Source organism: Pelobates fuscus, chromosome 5, assembly GCF_036172605.1.
Source record: "Pelobates fuscus isolate aPelFus1 chromosome 5, aPelFus1.pri, whole genome shotgun sequence".
Taxonomy (NCBI): Eukaryota; Metazoa; Chordata; class Amphibia; order Anura; family Pelobatidae; genus Pelobates; species Pelobates fuscus.
The window spans coordinates 229,981,636-229,994,831 of NC_086321.1; the positions used below are offsets into that span (position 1 = coordinate 229,981,636).

General features: G+C 38.4%; 1 protein-coding gene across 2 annotated transcripts in view; it reads left to right on the forward strand.

The window, feature by feature from the left end:
* RIC1 (RIC1 homolog, RAB6A GEF complex partner 1) overlaps positions 1–13,196 on the forward strand; it is a 129,026-nt gene that overhangs the window by 7,395 nt on the left and 108,435 nt on the right. For both annotated transcript variants that reach the window (XM_063455100.1, XM_063455101.1), the window contains exon 2: positions 10,120–10,227. In XM_063455100.1, coding sequence (XP_063311170.1) covers positions 10,120–10,227 — 108 coding nt within the window. The remainder of the gene's footprint in view (positions 1–10,119; positions 10,228–13,196) is intronic.

Sequence of the window (13,196 nt, forward strand, 5' to 3'; positions counted from 1 at the left end):
TGTATTGATAATACAGAGTCTCTGTGGTGAGAAACGGAGGATCTCCTATGAAGGGATTAACTAGATGAATAAACCTGCATCAATGATACAAAGTGTCTTAGTGAGAACGAAAAAAAGCTCATAGAGTAAAATTGAATAAATAGCAGGAATAGAGATACATCTAGAAAGTAACAGCTAAACTGTTACTTTATTTCTACATCTCCATCTGTTATTGTAAGTGCTACACAAGGGAGAAAATAGCCCAGGACAGAAAGTCCTAAATAAACCTGGACTACAAGTCAAACGTGTAACTAATATAGCGAAAAATCCCTGCTATAGCTACAATCTCAAATTTGTCGTGAGGGCAATTAGATCAGCTAGAAATCCCTAGACTGAATAAATAATCCTAAAGATGCAAAGTTAGCTAAATCGTAGCGTCTGATTATCTAATATGTGCTGGTCCGCGGTATCAAATCACCCAGTACCAGACCTAGACGTGAAAATGAACAGACAAACCCACGAGAAATCTAAGATTCTAACTATTGCTTCCAATATCAGGACTAGCTAAACTAAAGGCTTGCCAACGAACAGAGAGTGAAGATACACGTCAGAAAGCCCCGACGTCCCTTTCGCCAGTGAGCGGCTTTTCATAGGAGATCCTCTGTTTCTCACCACAGAGACTCTGTATTATCAATACAGGATTATTCACCTAGTGAATCCCTTCATAGAAGAATTTTCGTTGGAGATAACATTTTAAGTGCATAGGGATCTATATTACCCTTTATCTAGGGTTTTTCCCTTTTTCTCTTTTATCTTTATATGTGTTTGTTCGTTTAGAGCCAGATATTTTTCCAGCTCCTTTTATATCAATAGCTATTAAGTTATATCCTAATATTTGCTGTGGTCACTGGACAGTCCAGTTTCTCCCTTTCTTGTTTTTTTTATTATAGATATGAATTACATCTACGATAAGTTTTTTTTAAAAATATTATTTTAATATTAAAAGTGACATTTTATTTTTGGGTTACTCCTTGCACTAAAGGCTTACCCTTGTTTCATAGTAAATTCTACCTAGGGGTAATCCCCCCCCCTCCCCCCCCCCCCCCCCTTTAGCAGAGTAACCTGACACTTTCTCTCTAAAAGGGTTACTATCACTTGACTGAATATTAAATATTTAAAGACCCCAGAAGGTGACAGCCATTTTAAAGGGACACTATAGTCACCAGAACAACTACAGCGTATTGAATTTGTTCTAGTGAGTAGAATCATTACCTTCAGGCTTTTTGCTGCAAACACTCTCTTTTCAGAAAAAATGCAGTGTTTACATTACAGCCTAGTGATAACTTCATTGGCCACTCCTCAGATGGCTGTTAGAGATCCTTCCTGGGTCATGGCTGCCTAAAATGCATCCAAACATTCAGTATCTCCTCCCTCTGCATGCAGACACTGACCTTTCCTCATAGAGATTCATTGATTCAATTCATCTCTATGAGGGGATGCTGATTGGCCAGGGCTGTGTATGAATCGTGCTGGCTCTGCCCCTGATCTGCCTCCTTGTCAGTCTCAGCCTATCCAATGGGGAAGCATTGTGGTTGGATCAGACCACCACTTCTGATCATGTCAGAGGAAGTTCACAGGCAGAGGCAGCAGCTTCAGACTTGAATACAAGTAAGATTTTACTATATTTAGGGAGGGGGTCTAGGGGGCTAGATAGTGGTTTTAACACTATAGTGTCAGGAAAACATGTTTGTGTTCCTGACCCTATAGTGCTCCTTTAATTATTTTGTCAATAAAAGCAAACTGTTTGTGACACTCCCAGCCTTTCACTTGAAGTGTTCCTCAAACCACCTTGACCACTTCAGATGGCAGGAATATTAATATACAGTATTTCTGCCTGAAACACTGCAGATACAGAGATATTTTTAATTGTTCTAATTGCATCCCCAGCACACGTGCCTTAGGGAGCCCAGAAATCTGTTCCAGGCTGCTTAATGTCGAATCTGTACAAATCTTCCCCTGGTATGCAGAGTGCCTCCAAGGAGATGTTAATTCTCCCACCCTGTGGGTGCTTCCTATGTCACTGAAATAGGCTTTTAAAAAAATGTTTTAAATAACCCTCCCCCGTTCCAGAGCTCACATGCACTCTGAGTTGGCGAAACTGGCCAACCACAGGCTTCTCTATAAGAAGCCTGTGATTGGGCTGCTCGAGTGCCGGATGAGGAAAGGACAGAGTGTGGAAGAGCAGTGCCGGGAATGTTGTACTGCGCTGGATTAAGGCAAGTAATTAACTTTTTTTTTTTTTTTTTTTAGGATTGTAAGGGTGTTGAGGGTACACCCAACAGTAATGCATTATAGGGCATTTGCAGTTTTAAAAAAATCTAGTTCTAGATTTGCTAAGGGTTGGGGTAACATTTTTGATTTTAATTGGCAAAAATCCTTTACAGACAGCTTTTGGGCCCAGGCATGGTTTGGATCTGTCTATTGGGGCTCATTGTAATAGTTTGTCCATTTTATTTGTTATAACTCACAGTGAATGCTTTTTTTGATTCCTTACAGTTATTATTCTCTGTAAAGGTATGCTAAGTTACTGGAGTGTACATGCATTTCCTGTGTGATCATTTGGGGGTAAACCAATATCTAGATCACTAGTGCTTTAACTTGGCACTGCAGTTGTTTGTGTGGTTGAGCATCATTTGAAATGTAGTGCAGACATTATAGGCTGGCAGAGTATCATGGTAGTATCATGCTACATCTCCAGTTCCAGTATTATTCATCAACAATGCAGATTGTTTTATACACTAGAATTAGATCATACATAATTCAGTTTTCTTTTTAGTTTTTTTTTGTTTAGTTTATAGGTAATCTACTTAACATTTTTGCTTTACTTTCATTATGTTTGGTAAATGTACACATGTATCTGACCTTCAGACTTCAATATGGTGGGAACAGATTTACTACACTTGACCTCTCCTGGGGCCTGATTACCATGCGAGTACCTGCACTGTGGGTATGTTTATTATATATTGACTACCCTCTCATACTTTCATCTAAGATACATGTCTATCTTGGTTTTTATTTATTATTTTACTGCTCTCCTGTTTTTACTTGTGCAATATGTATTTTTAGGTCTGGTATATTTACACTAAGCAAGGACAGCATAAAAACTGCATCTATTTTGTTTTTGTTCCATTTGTTTGCTACATTTCTGGGCTTGTTTTAACCCCTTCCAATCTCTTGTGTATATAGAATTCCAGCTTTGCATTAGAAATCAGTGCTAAACTAACTTTACACTAAAAAGGCCAACTTTGCTGCAATATAAGTGCTTACCTTGCAGGGAAACTACTAATTATTTTCATGTTCTCACAATTCCCATTTAAGGTAACTGCTCTTAGAATATGTAGGTAATGTGTCCATGTCTAGACATATTTTTCACATTTTTCACAAGGCATTTTAAGGAACTTCTATAGAAATGTTATTGGCAGTGCTCAGTATTTCACATTTTACATTACCAGCTAGTGTTACGTGCAAGGTCTATCTGCTAAGCTGTGACAGAAGGATGACTGTGTGTATGTATAAGTTAATAGCATGCAGCCTCTACCTCTACAATGGCATAAAATGATGCCAAATTAACACCTAAATCTACTTACACCACCCCCGATTAATTTGGCTACCACCACCCAAGAACTTTCAATAAAGGTTTCTTGTCTTAACCCCTTAAGGACACATGACGTGTGTGACACGTCAGGATTCCATTTTATTCCAGAAGTTTGGTCCTTAAGGGGTTAAACAAATGATACTGTAAATTTCAAATATACAAATATTTTTACGCTATTCAGAGTTTGTAACATGATTGCAACATTGTCTCTAGGTTTATGGATTCAGATACGAGAAATCAAAAACCGAACTGGATTATTATTTTTGCAACAAAAGGACAAATGTTACACAGTGCCAGAAATACATAAAACAAAAGGATATGCAAAAACAAAATCGTTGACAAATGCAAAAATCTATTCTTAAAATAAATTTGGCCACTCTGCGCCAATCCTATATACTCATAAAGATGCATTGAATCTCTGCATCTCTATGGGTAATGTTCAATGCCTATTGGCAAAGCATGGAGCAGTAGACTAGGAAGCACCTCTAGTGGCTGTCTGAGTGACTGCCAATAGAGGTTGTTACTAGGCACCAGTGTGAACACCGCCTTTTCTCTGAAAAGGCCCAGTTACATTGAATAGTCTTCAGGGACAGGCTAGAGACACCAGAACCATTACATTACATTAAGCTGTTCCTTTAAAGATAAATTATAGTCATGCATTGCATGATATAAAAGATAAACAACAATGATGTTGGAGGGCCAGTATTATTCCTCCCAACACTGACTGCTAGCACTTGTAGTGCATCTAATTATGATCATGTACTGCACTTTATTGGGATTCATTAGTGTCTCAAGAAGCAGAACAATACCAAAATGGTGGACAGGATCCAAAGTTTGGGACTGTTGTAGCAAATCCTTAATGGTTTGAATGTGTGAAATATATTATCTCCACTGTGGTTACTGCACATCTACACTTGAATTGGGAGGTGAGAGAAACATGAAATGATCTTTTTTTTTTTTATATATATATCTGTTAGTCTGTGGGAGATGTGCATTCTTTACAGGCTTTTAAAGACGTTTATTTAAAATACTGGAAAGTTGGTGTGATTCAGTACTTCTCTACGGGGTTTTCACAGATGATGGATGTCCTCATGCAGAGTGTGAGGACGCCCAGCATTGTTTAACGGAGCCAAACTCCATTCTAATCCAGGAAGAGCCTCTAGTGACTGTACGATACAGTCACTACAGACAGTTTTAGGTCTGCAATGTAATTGATTTAGGGACATTGTACCCAGGCCACTTCAGTGATCTGCAGTGGTCTAGGTGTCAAGTGTCACTTTAAGCCATGGGAGCAACTTCACTCTTAAAGGGAAACTCCAGTGCCAGGAAATCTATCCGTTTTCCTGGCACTGGAGGGTCCCTCTCCCACCCACGAATCCCCAGTTACTGAAAGGGTGAAAACCCCTTCAGTGACTTACCTGAGGCAGCGGCGATGTCCTTCGCCGCTGTTTCCTCCTCCACGCCGCTCCTCCTCTGTATTGCGTCGGCTGGTGGGCGAAACTGATCCCGCCCACCGGCCGAGGAGACCTAATGCGCATGCGCGGCAATGCCGTGCATGCGCATTAGCGCTCCCCATAGGAAAGCATTGAAAAATAATTTCAATGCTTTCCTATGGGGAAATGAGCGACGCTGGAGGTCCTCACAGCACAGGTTTTCTGTGCTATGAAGGAGGAAGTGACCTCTAGTGGGTGTCTAGTAGACAGCCACTAGAGGTGGAGTTAACCCTGCAAGGTAATTATTGCAGTTTATTAAAAAACTGCAATAATTACACTTGCAGGGTTAGGAGTAGTGGGAGTTGGCACCCAGACTACTCCAATGGGCAGAAGTGGTCTGGGTGCCTGGAGTGTCCCTTTAATATGGATGATCTCCTTCCAGTCAAATTGTCCATATAGGGAAGCATTTTCAATGCACATGCACAGTGGTTAACATCTAAAGCACTTCAGAAATCATATGCTTTAGGAATTTGGTAGCTGTTCATATCTTATAAACTTGAGAGGCAAATTGTAGGATAAGAGGTTCAGCAATTGTCTGCAATGCTATTTTTCAGGTAAAATAACTAAAACTGCCACCTAAGCTGATAGCATGTCTACCATATCTAGAATCTGTTTTATGTCTGCTCTCTTCAGTTTTGTCAAACCATCTATGGGCACTGCCCACTAGAAGTATTTGGACAGGCGGGGGAAAGCGTAGAATTTTTCTGTGAATGAGAAGTGAACTTGTAGCTGTAGTGTTTTTTGCAAGACAATGTGTGCACAAAGCATTGGTTGCCATGTTGCTTGGAATGCACTTTATCTCATCAGGAAGGTACATATTGTATAGGATTTTAAAGTCGGCATGACATGTATATGAAGTGGAAGTTTTCAAGCTGTTATGGTGCCATAAGCACTCTGGTGCCACCATTTTAGAAAGGTAAAACAGCGTATGCTCTCATCATGTAATCACCCAAATAAGAGCTTCAGGTTCTTTGCTAGATGCTGTGAAGGCAGGGAATGGCACCCAGCAGAACCCAGGTAAGATGTCATACCGTTCTAAAACAGTTTTACTTCTTACACTGAGTGGCATTAGGGCACCCCTGGCACCATGTGCACTACAGCACTATGTAAACTTTACATATGTAAGGTGATTAAATATAGTTTGTACAGTTTGCACAGATATTTAAACAATGACAAAATAATCAGTCTAGACTTGTCTGTACTTAACAGCATACGTGAAAGACAAGGGAGCATTTCCATCTCAGCCCAGAAGACAAAATATTTTATTCTATGTGTGGGGGTAAAAATACGCATCAACCTATATCATTTTTCCAAAGCCGATTCCGATACAGATTATCTGTCACTTTTAAAACCAATTGGCAATAACCAGTGCTGATGCTCTGTACATTTACATTTATGAAAAAGCAACACACATTTACGCAAATCTGGCATTAACTGAACATGCTGATAGCAATTACAACCACATCCCTCTCAGGCAGGCAGTACATTCTGGGACCACGTAGATCCCAGCATTTACAGTGCTGTTACTGATAGGAGTGTGACTCCTACCACTCTCAGTCCGCCTAAAACATTACAGTTGCTTATTTACTGTATCACATTCCTACCTCTAGCTGAGTAAAGCATATAGGTACTCATATGGAGGGATGGTGTGGCGCAACATTGGCTGTCAGCGGCAGTTTATACATTCGGGAGATAGTGTGAGGTGAGTAACTTATTGGTAATATCAGTCAATTACAAGACCAGTACTGATAATCAGAAATATTCTGAACATCAGCTCTAGAAGGCAGAACTGATAAAAAACATCAATGACAGTGATAATCCGTTGCAGAATTTAAATCTATTTAATTTTATCACTCTATTGTTGCAGAATATGTTAATGGCTTTGAAATAATCCTTAAAGGGATATTATGGGAATCAAAATAACATTCGCTTAATGATGCAGTGTAGGTATAGATCATGCCCTGCAGATTCACTGCTCAATTCTTTGCCATTTAAGAGTTAAATCACTTTTTGTTTCCGTTTATGCAGCCCCAGACACACCACCCGACTGTGACGATCGCAGCCTGCTTGTAAAATACATTTTCGTTTTACTTCAGAAGTTTTTATTTCCTGCTGTAAATTGAACTTTAATCACACACAAGGGAATCATTCAGGGTCCAGAAGTCTGTTAAGAGGGGGAGATTAGAAGTCCCATATTAGACAAAATGTGCAATAAAGGAACATAAAATATCTAGGTTTCTTTTCAGGAAGTGTTTAGAAAGTCTGTGTAAGTCAAATGCTGGGAGGTGTGACTAGAGCTGCATAAATCAAGTGATTTAACACCTAAATGGCAGAGAACTAAGCAATGAGACTGCAGGGGCATTATCTACACCAGAACTGCTGTTTTGGTGCCTTCGTGTCCCTTTAACCCCTTAACGCCGTTACGGCGTTCTATGCCGTCGCGGCTTTAAAGGGCTTTAATGCCGTTGCGGCGGCATAGAACGCCGTAACGGCTTGCAGCCCTGGAGGTCCGGCGTACTCACCTCCGCCGCGATCCTCTTCTGGGGGGCTGCCTGAGAGCCCAGGCTGCCCCCCTCCGGCAAATGAGGACCCCGGGGGCCATGTGATCGCTCTCAAAGAGCGATCACATGGCCCCCTATAGCTGGCTATGGATCTGCCAGCAGGGGGACTGTCTAAAATATTAGACAGTCCCCCTGCTGGTAGGTAGTGTAAAAAAAAAATTATTAACATGTTATAAAATAAATTAAATGCCTTTTTTATATATATATATATATATATATATATATATATATATATATATATATATGTGTATATGTGTATATATATATATATATATGTGTGTATATATATATATGTGTATATATATGTGTGTATATATATATGTAACGTCATACGTAATGTATTTTAATACTAATATAAGTATATATATATATATATTATTAAAATACACTTAGAATGACGTTACATATATATAATATGTATATATATAATAGATCTACATATATATATATATATTATATATAAATACGTATAATTACAATAATAAATAAAATAATTAAATAAATAAAAAAATATTGAAACAAAATTTAAAATAAATTATATATCCATATGTAATTTCATTCTAACTGTATTTTGTTATTAATATATATATATATATATATATATATATATATATATATATATATGAAACAGAATACACTTAGAATGACATTCTATATGTAGCTATCTATATATGAAATACAAATAACCGCAAATATATATATATATATATATATATATATATATATATATATATATATATAGAGAGAGAGAGAGAGATAAATACATATAATTACATAAAAGATTACATTAGTATACACGTAGAATTTAAATACCTATAAATGCATATATATTAACCCCTTAAGGACACATGACATGTGTGACATGTCATGATTCCCTTTTATTCCAGAAGTTTGGTCCTTAAGGGGTTAAAATTCTACGTGTATATTTAAGTAATTTTTTTAACATAATTATGTCATTTGATTAATTAAGATTTGATTGACATGCCTGACAACACAGAGAAAGTGCAGAGAATTTAATTCACAAGCACTATATTTGACCCTGTAACTCTCCAGGACACCCTAAAACCTGTACATAGGGGGTACTGTTTTACTCGGGAGACTTCGCTGAACTCAAATATTAGTGTTTAAAACTGGTAAATTGTATTACAACGATGATATTTTAAGTAAAAGTGACGTTTTTTGCATTTTTTACAAACAAACGGCACTTTTATGGACTATATTATTGTTGTAATATATTTTACTGTTTTAAAACACTAATATTTGTGTTTAGTGAAATCTCCCAAGAATAACAGTACCCCCCATGTACAGGTTTTATGGTGTTTTGGAAAGTTAGAGAGTCACATATAAGGCTTGCATTTCATTTTTTTGACATTGAAATTTGCCAGATTAGTTATGTTGCCTTTGAGACCGTATGGTAGCCCAGGAATAAGAATTACCCCCATGATGGCATACCATTTGCAAAAGTAGACAACCCAAGGTATTGCAAATGGGGTATGTCCAGTAATTTTTAGTAGCCACTTAGTCACAAACACTGGCCAAATATTAGTTTTTTGCTTTTTTCACACAAAAACAAATATGAACGCTAACTTTGGCCAGTGTTTGTGACTAAGTGACTACTAAAAAAGACTAAACATACCCCACGTTCAATACCTTGGGTTGTCTACTTTTTCAAATGGTATGCCATCATGGGGGTAATTCTCATTCCTGGGCTACCACACCGTCTCAAAGGTAACATTACTAACCTGGCAAATATCAATTTGAAAATGGAACAATCTATATTTGACCCTGTAACTTTCCAAAACACCATAAAACCTGTTAATGGGGGGTACTGTTCTACTCGTGAGACATCGCTGATTACAAATATGTGCATTTTGTTGCAGTAATACAGTATTATGACATTTACAGCTAAAATGTGAAGCGGAACTACAAATTAAAAAAAAAAAATTAAAATTTGTTTTTTTTTATTTTATTCATAATAAATAAGGTTTATATATAAATATTTTATATGAAATGAAAGCCCTGTTTCTCCTGAACAAAATGATATATAATAAGTGTGGGTGCATTTAATATGAAAGAGGTGAATTACGGTTGAACAGACATATAGCGCAAATTCTAGTTTTTGTTTACATTTTGTTTTGATCAGAACGTGCACTATTGACTCCGCCCTGAAGGGGTTAAAACACCCTACCATTCTCTTCTATCATTTTATTGTTATTCAGAATTGTATCCTTCTGTTATGCTAGGAATAACAAAGCACCTTTATCCTATACACATGTTTTCAATCCTCTAAACTGGTCTTATTTCAGTATTTGTACATTACCAGTGAAAACCATAAAAGAATGCCTTACTTTGACCGTCCTTGCATCCAGAGAGTATTTTTACTGGTACTTTGTATTTTTTCTAATACGTGAACATTTTCTTCAATTTGCAGCCCAGTGTATTAATAGCAAGTTACAAGGAATCTGCTAAAGCATCAGCACAATTTGGAGCCTTTAAGCAAGCAGAATGGAGACCCGACAGCACTATGATCGTGATTGCAGTAAGTATATTTTGTGTTGCCAACAGTGTATTTACAATTTAGGGCTGAAGTTTAGGTTACAGTCTTCCAGAAAATACAACAGATCAGGTTTTCAGAATATCAGGTTCTTGTGTTTTCCAATACCATCATAAACCTTAGAGTTGTCCTTCTCCCTATTCCCTCTTCCCTCCTCCCTCCTCCCTGGTTGTAAATGCTTTAGCATAGAACATGGAATGCTTTGATTTTTCAGATATCGTTCCACTGCAAAGTGCAAAAAAAACCTGTGGTTTATTGTTTACTTTACTTAGAGCCACTGCAGAGTTGCATTCAGAGAAGACTGCTAGTGATGAGTTCCCCACACCAACCTTTTCTTTGTATACACATTTCACTGTTATCTATGTGAGTTTGTTTTTCATGGAGATTTTCACAGTCATTGGCTGTGGAAATCATAGATGTCTTCTCAGTAATGTTCCATAGGAGACTATATGAATTAAAGTAACACTTTAATAAAAAAAAAAAAACAAGGTTATGAACAGTATATAACTGAAGTAAGGGTTATTGCAGGAATCAAGAGAAAATCAAAATACAAACATTTCCTATTGTGCTGCTGACACCTCCCTCTGCAGCTCCAAGCAGGGTAAAGTAATCCACAAAATTAGAAAAAAATGAGGGCAGCACAAACAACTGCAAATGTGCACACACGTTACAGACGTTTTGGGTTATCCCCTTTTATCAATGCACTGTCCAGTGCTCATCAAAAAGAGGAATCTGCAGTGTCCATTATGATGACCCTTAAACTTACATTTTTTTTTTTCTTCTTAAGTAATCGTACTCCTAAGCACTGGTAATCTCACAACCACTATAATGCTTTCCATTTTGTACCATTTTGGGGCACAAAACAGCCAGGAATAAAACTCTCCTGGCTGTTTGACAAATGAGTGCAACCCTGTCACTATAAAAGTGCCGAATTCCCTTAAAATCACCACAGAGTGACAGAGTGGACACTCTATTAACTATTCAGTCACGTCAGCAATCAGCAATAAGGTGATTTGATATCAGTGTCATATACCTTGAAGGATGCATATTCCTCCCCCCCCCCCTCCCCTTCACAATAAATAAGCGTACACTTTATTTTTCCAGTCATATCATTCCTGGTTTCCCTCATTGAGAAGCAAGTCTCCAATATTTTCAGTAGTGATGATCTCAGCATTCTCCCCTTTATTACCCTATGACAACCTCCCCTGCTGACGGCGGTGCGCTGACAATCACTGTTGATTCCCTGGGGGTGCTAGTTTATTTGATAAAGCATACTGCTCCAGGAAAGCAACGCTTTTAAAAGTGAAACACTACTGTGTATCTTAAGAGAAAATACCGGTTTTCTTATTCTAAAATTAACCTTTGCTTAGTCATTAGAGGCGAAGTCATTTTATTAAGATTATAGAAGTGATTTTAAAGTTTGTGGTGCCAAAATGCATTGTATAACCAGTCTCTTTGGATCACTAGTTTCAAATCTGGTCTCTGTAGTATTTTAGTACATTTATGTTAAAGGGACACTGCAGTCACCAACACAAATATGTAAATGTTATAATTTTTTGTACAAATAATTACCTTTTCAATTATTTTTTTTTTTTTTTTTTTAGTCTTCATATAGAATAGTTTTATAGATTATCTCCTCTATTCTAAAATACAGGCTTCTTGCTGGTGGTTGTTCAAACTCCCTTTTATTCCCACCCAAACTACAGTCTCTAATAGACTTTTGTTGTCACCAGGAAGTGCAACAAAAGTTTCTGTGAGTTATAGTGCAGATAGGAACTTTCTCAAGCACAAGATTGATAACTGACCTAAAGCCAGGGCCGGTGCTATCGCTAGGCAAACTAGGTGCGACAGGGCACAATATCTAGGCTCCGGCTGACCCACAGGTTTTGAGTGCACAGCGCTCCTCCTTCTGCTAGTCACTTCTTGTAGCATGGCCGCACAGACCATGGGTAGAAGATCTTCTGTAGCCTCCACAGAGTTTGACAGGAAGTGCTTACTGGGAACAACAGTTTCCTGTCAGACCTGGTTAGAGGGCTAGGTGGTGGAGACACACAAAGGGAGGGGACAAAGATACACAGGAAAGGTTTTATTTTTTTTGTGGGGGTCCAAGTAGCTGGTCTTGACTAGGGTGCCTATAAACAGCCAGTCACTCCATAAATGTTAACTAGAGTGTGTGTGTTCGTTCATAGGGAAAGTTTTATATAGATAATAACAAAATAAGGGAAAATGTTAAGTATGTTTAAATGACCACTATAGGCACCCAGACCACTTCAGCTCAATGAAGTGGTCTGGGTGCCAGGTCAATCTAGGGTTAACCCTGCCTGCTGTAAACATAGCAGTTTCAGAGAAACTGCTATGTTTACATATGGGTTAATCCAGCTTCTAGAGGCTTTCTCATTGACAGCTGCTAGAGACGCTTCCGTGCTTCTCACTGTGATTTTCACAGTGAGAAGACGCCAGCGTCCATAGGAAAGCATTGAGAATGCTTTCCTATGGACTAACTGTGCGCGCGCGCGGCTCTTGCCTTGCATGCGCATTCAGCCGATGACTGCCAAAGTGGAGGAGAGTCCCCAGCGCCGAGGGAGCCTGGCGCTGGAGAAAGGTAAGTGTTTAACCCCTTCCTCCAACTTCAGCTCGGCGGGAGGGGGGCCATGAGGGTGGGGGTACGAGTTTTCCTGGCACTATAGTGGTCCTTTTAAAGCACTTGCACACACTGTTTGGAGCTATATTCATATCGCCTCTTCGTTCAGAAGAAACACTTCAGTCATAAGTGACTTATTCTACTCTATGGGGCCTGTTGAACAGAGGTTTATGGGATAAGTAGCACAACTCGTCATGTAGAATGAGTGAAACTGCTCTATGAATTGATCACCAATGCTTTCCGTTTAACCCCTTAAGGACCAATCTTCTGGAATAAAAGGGACACATGTCATGTGTCCTTAAGGGGTTAAATA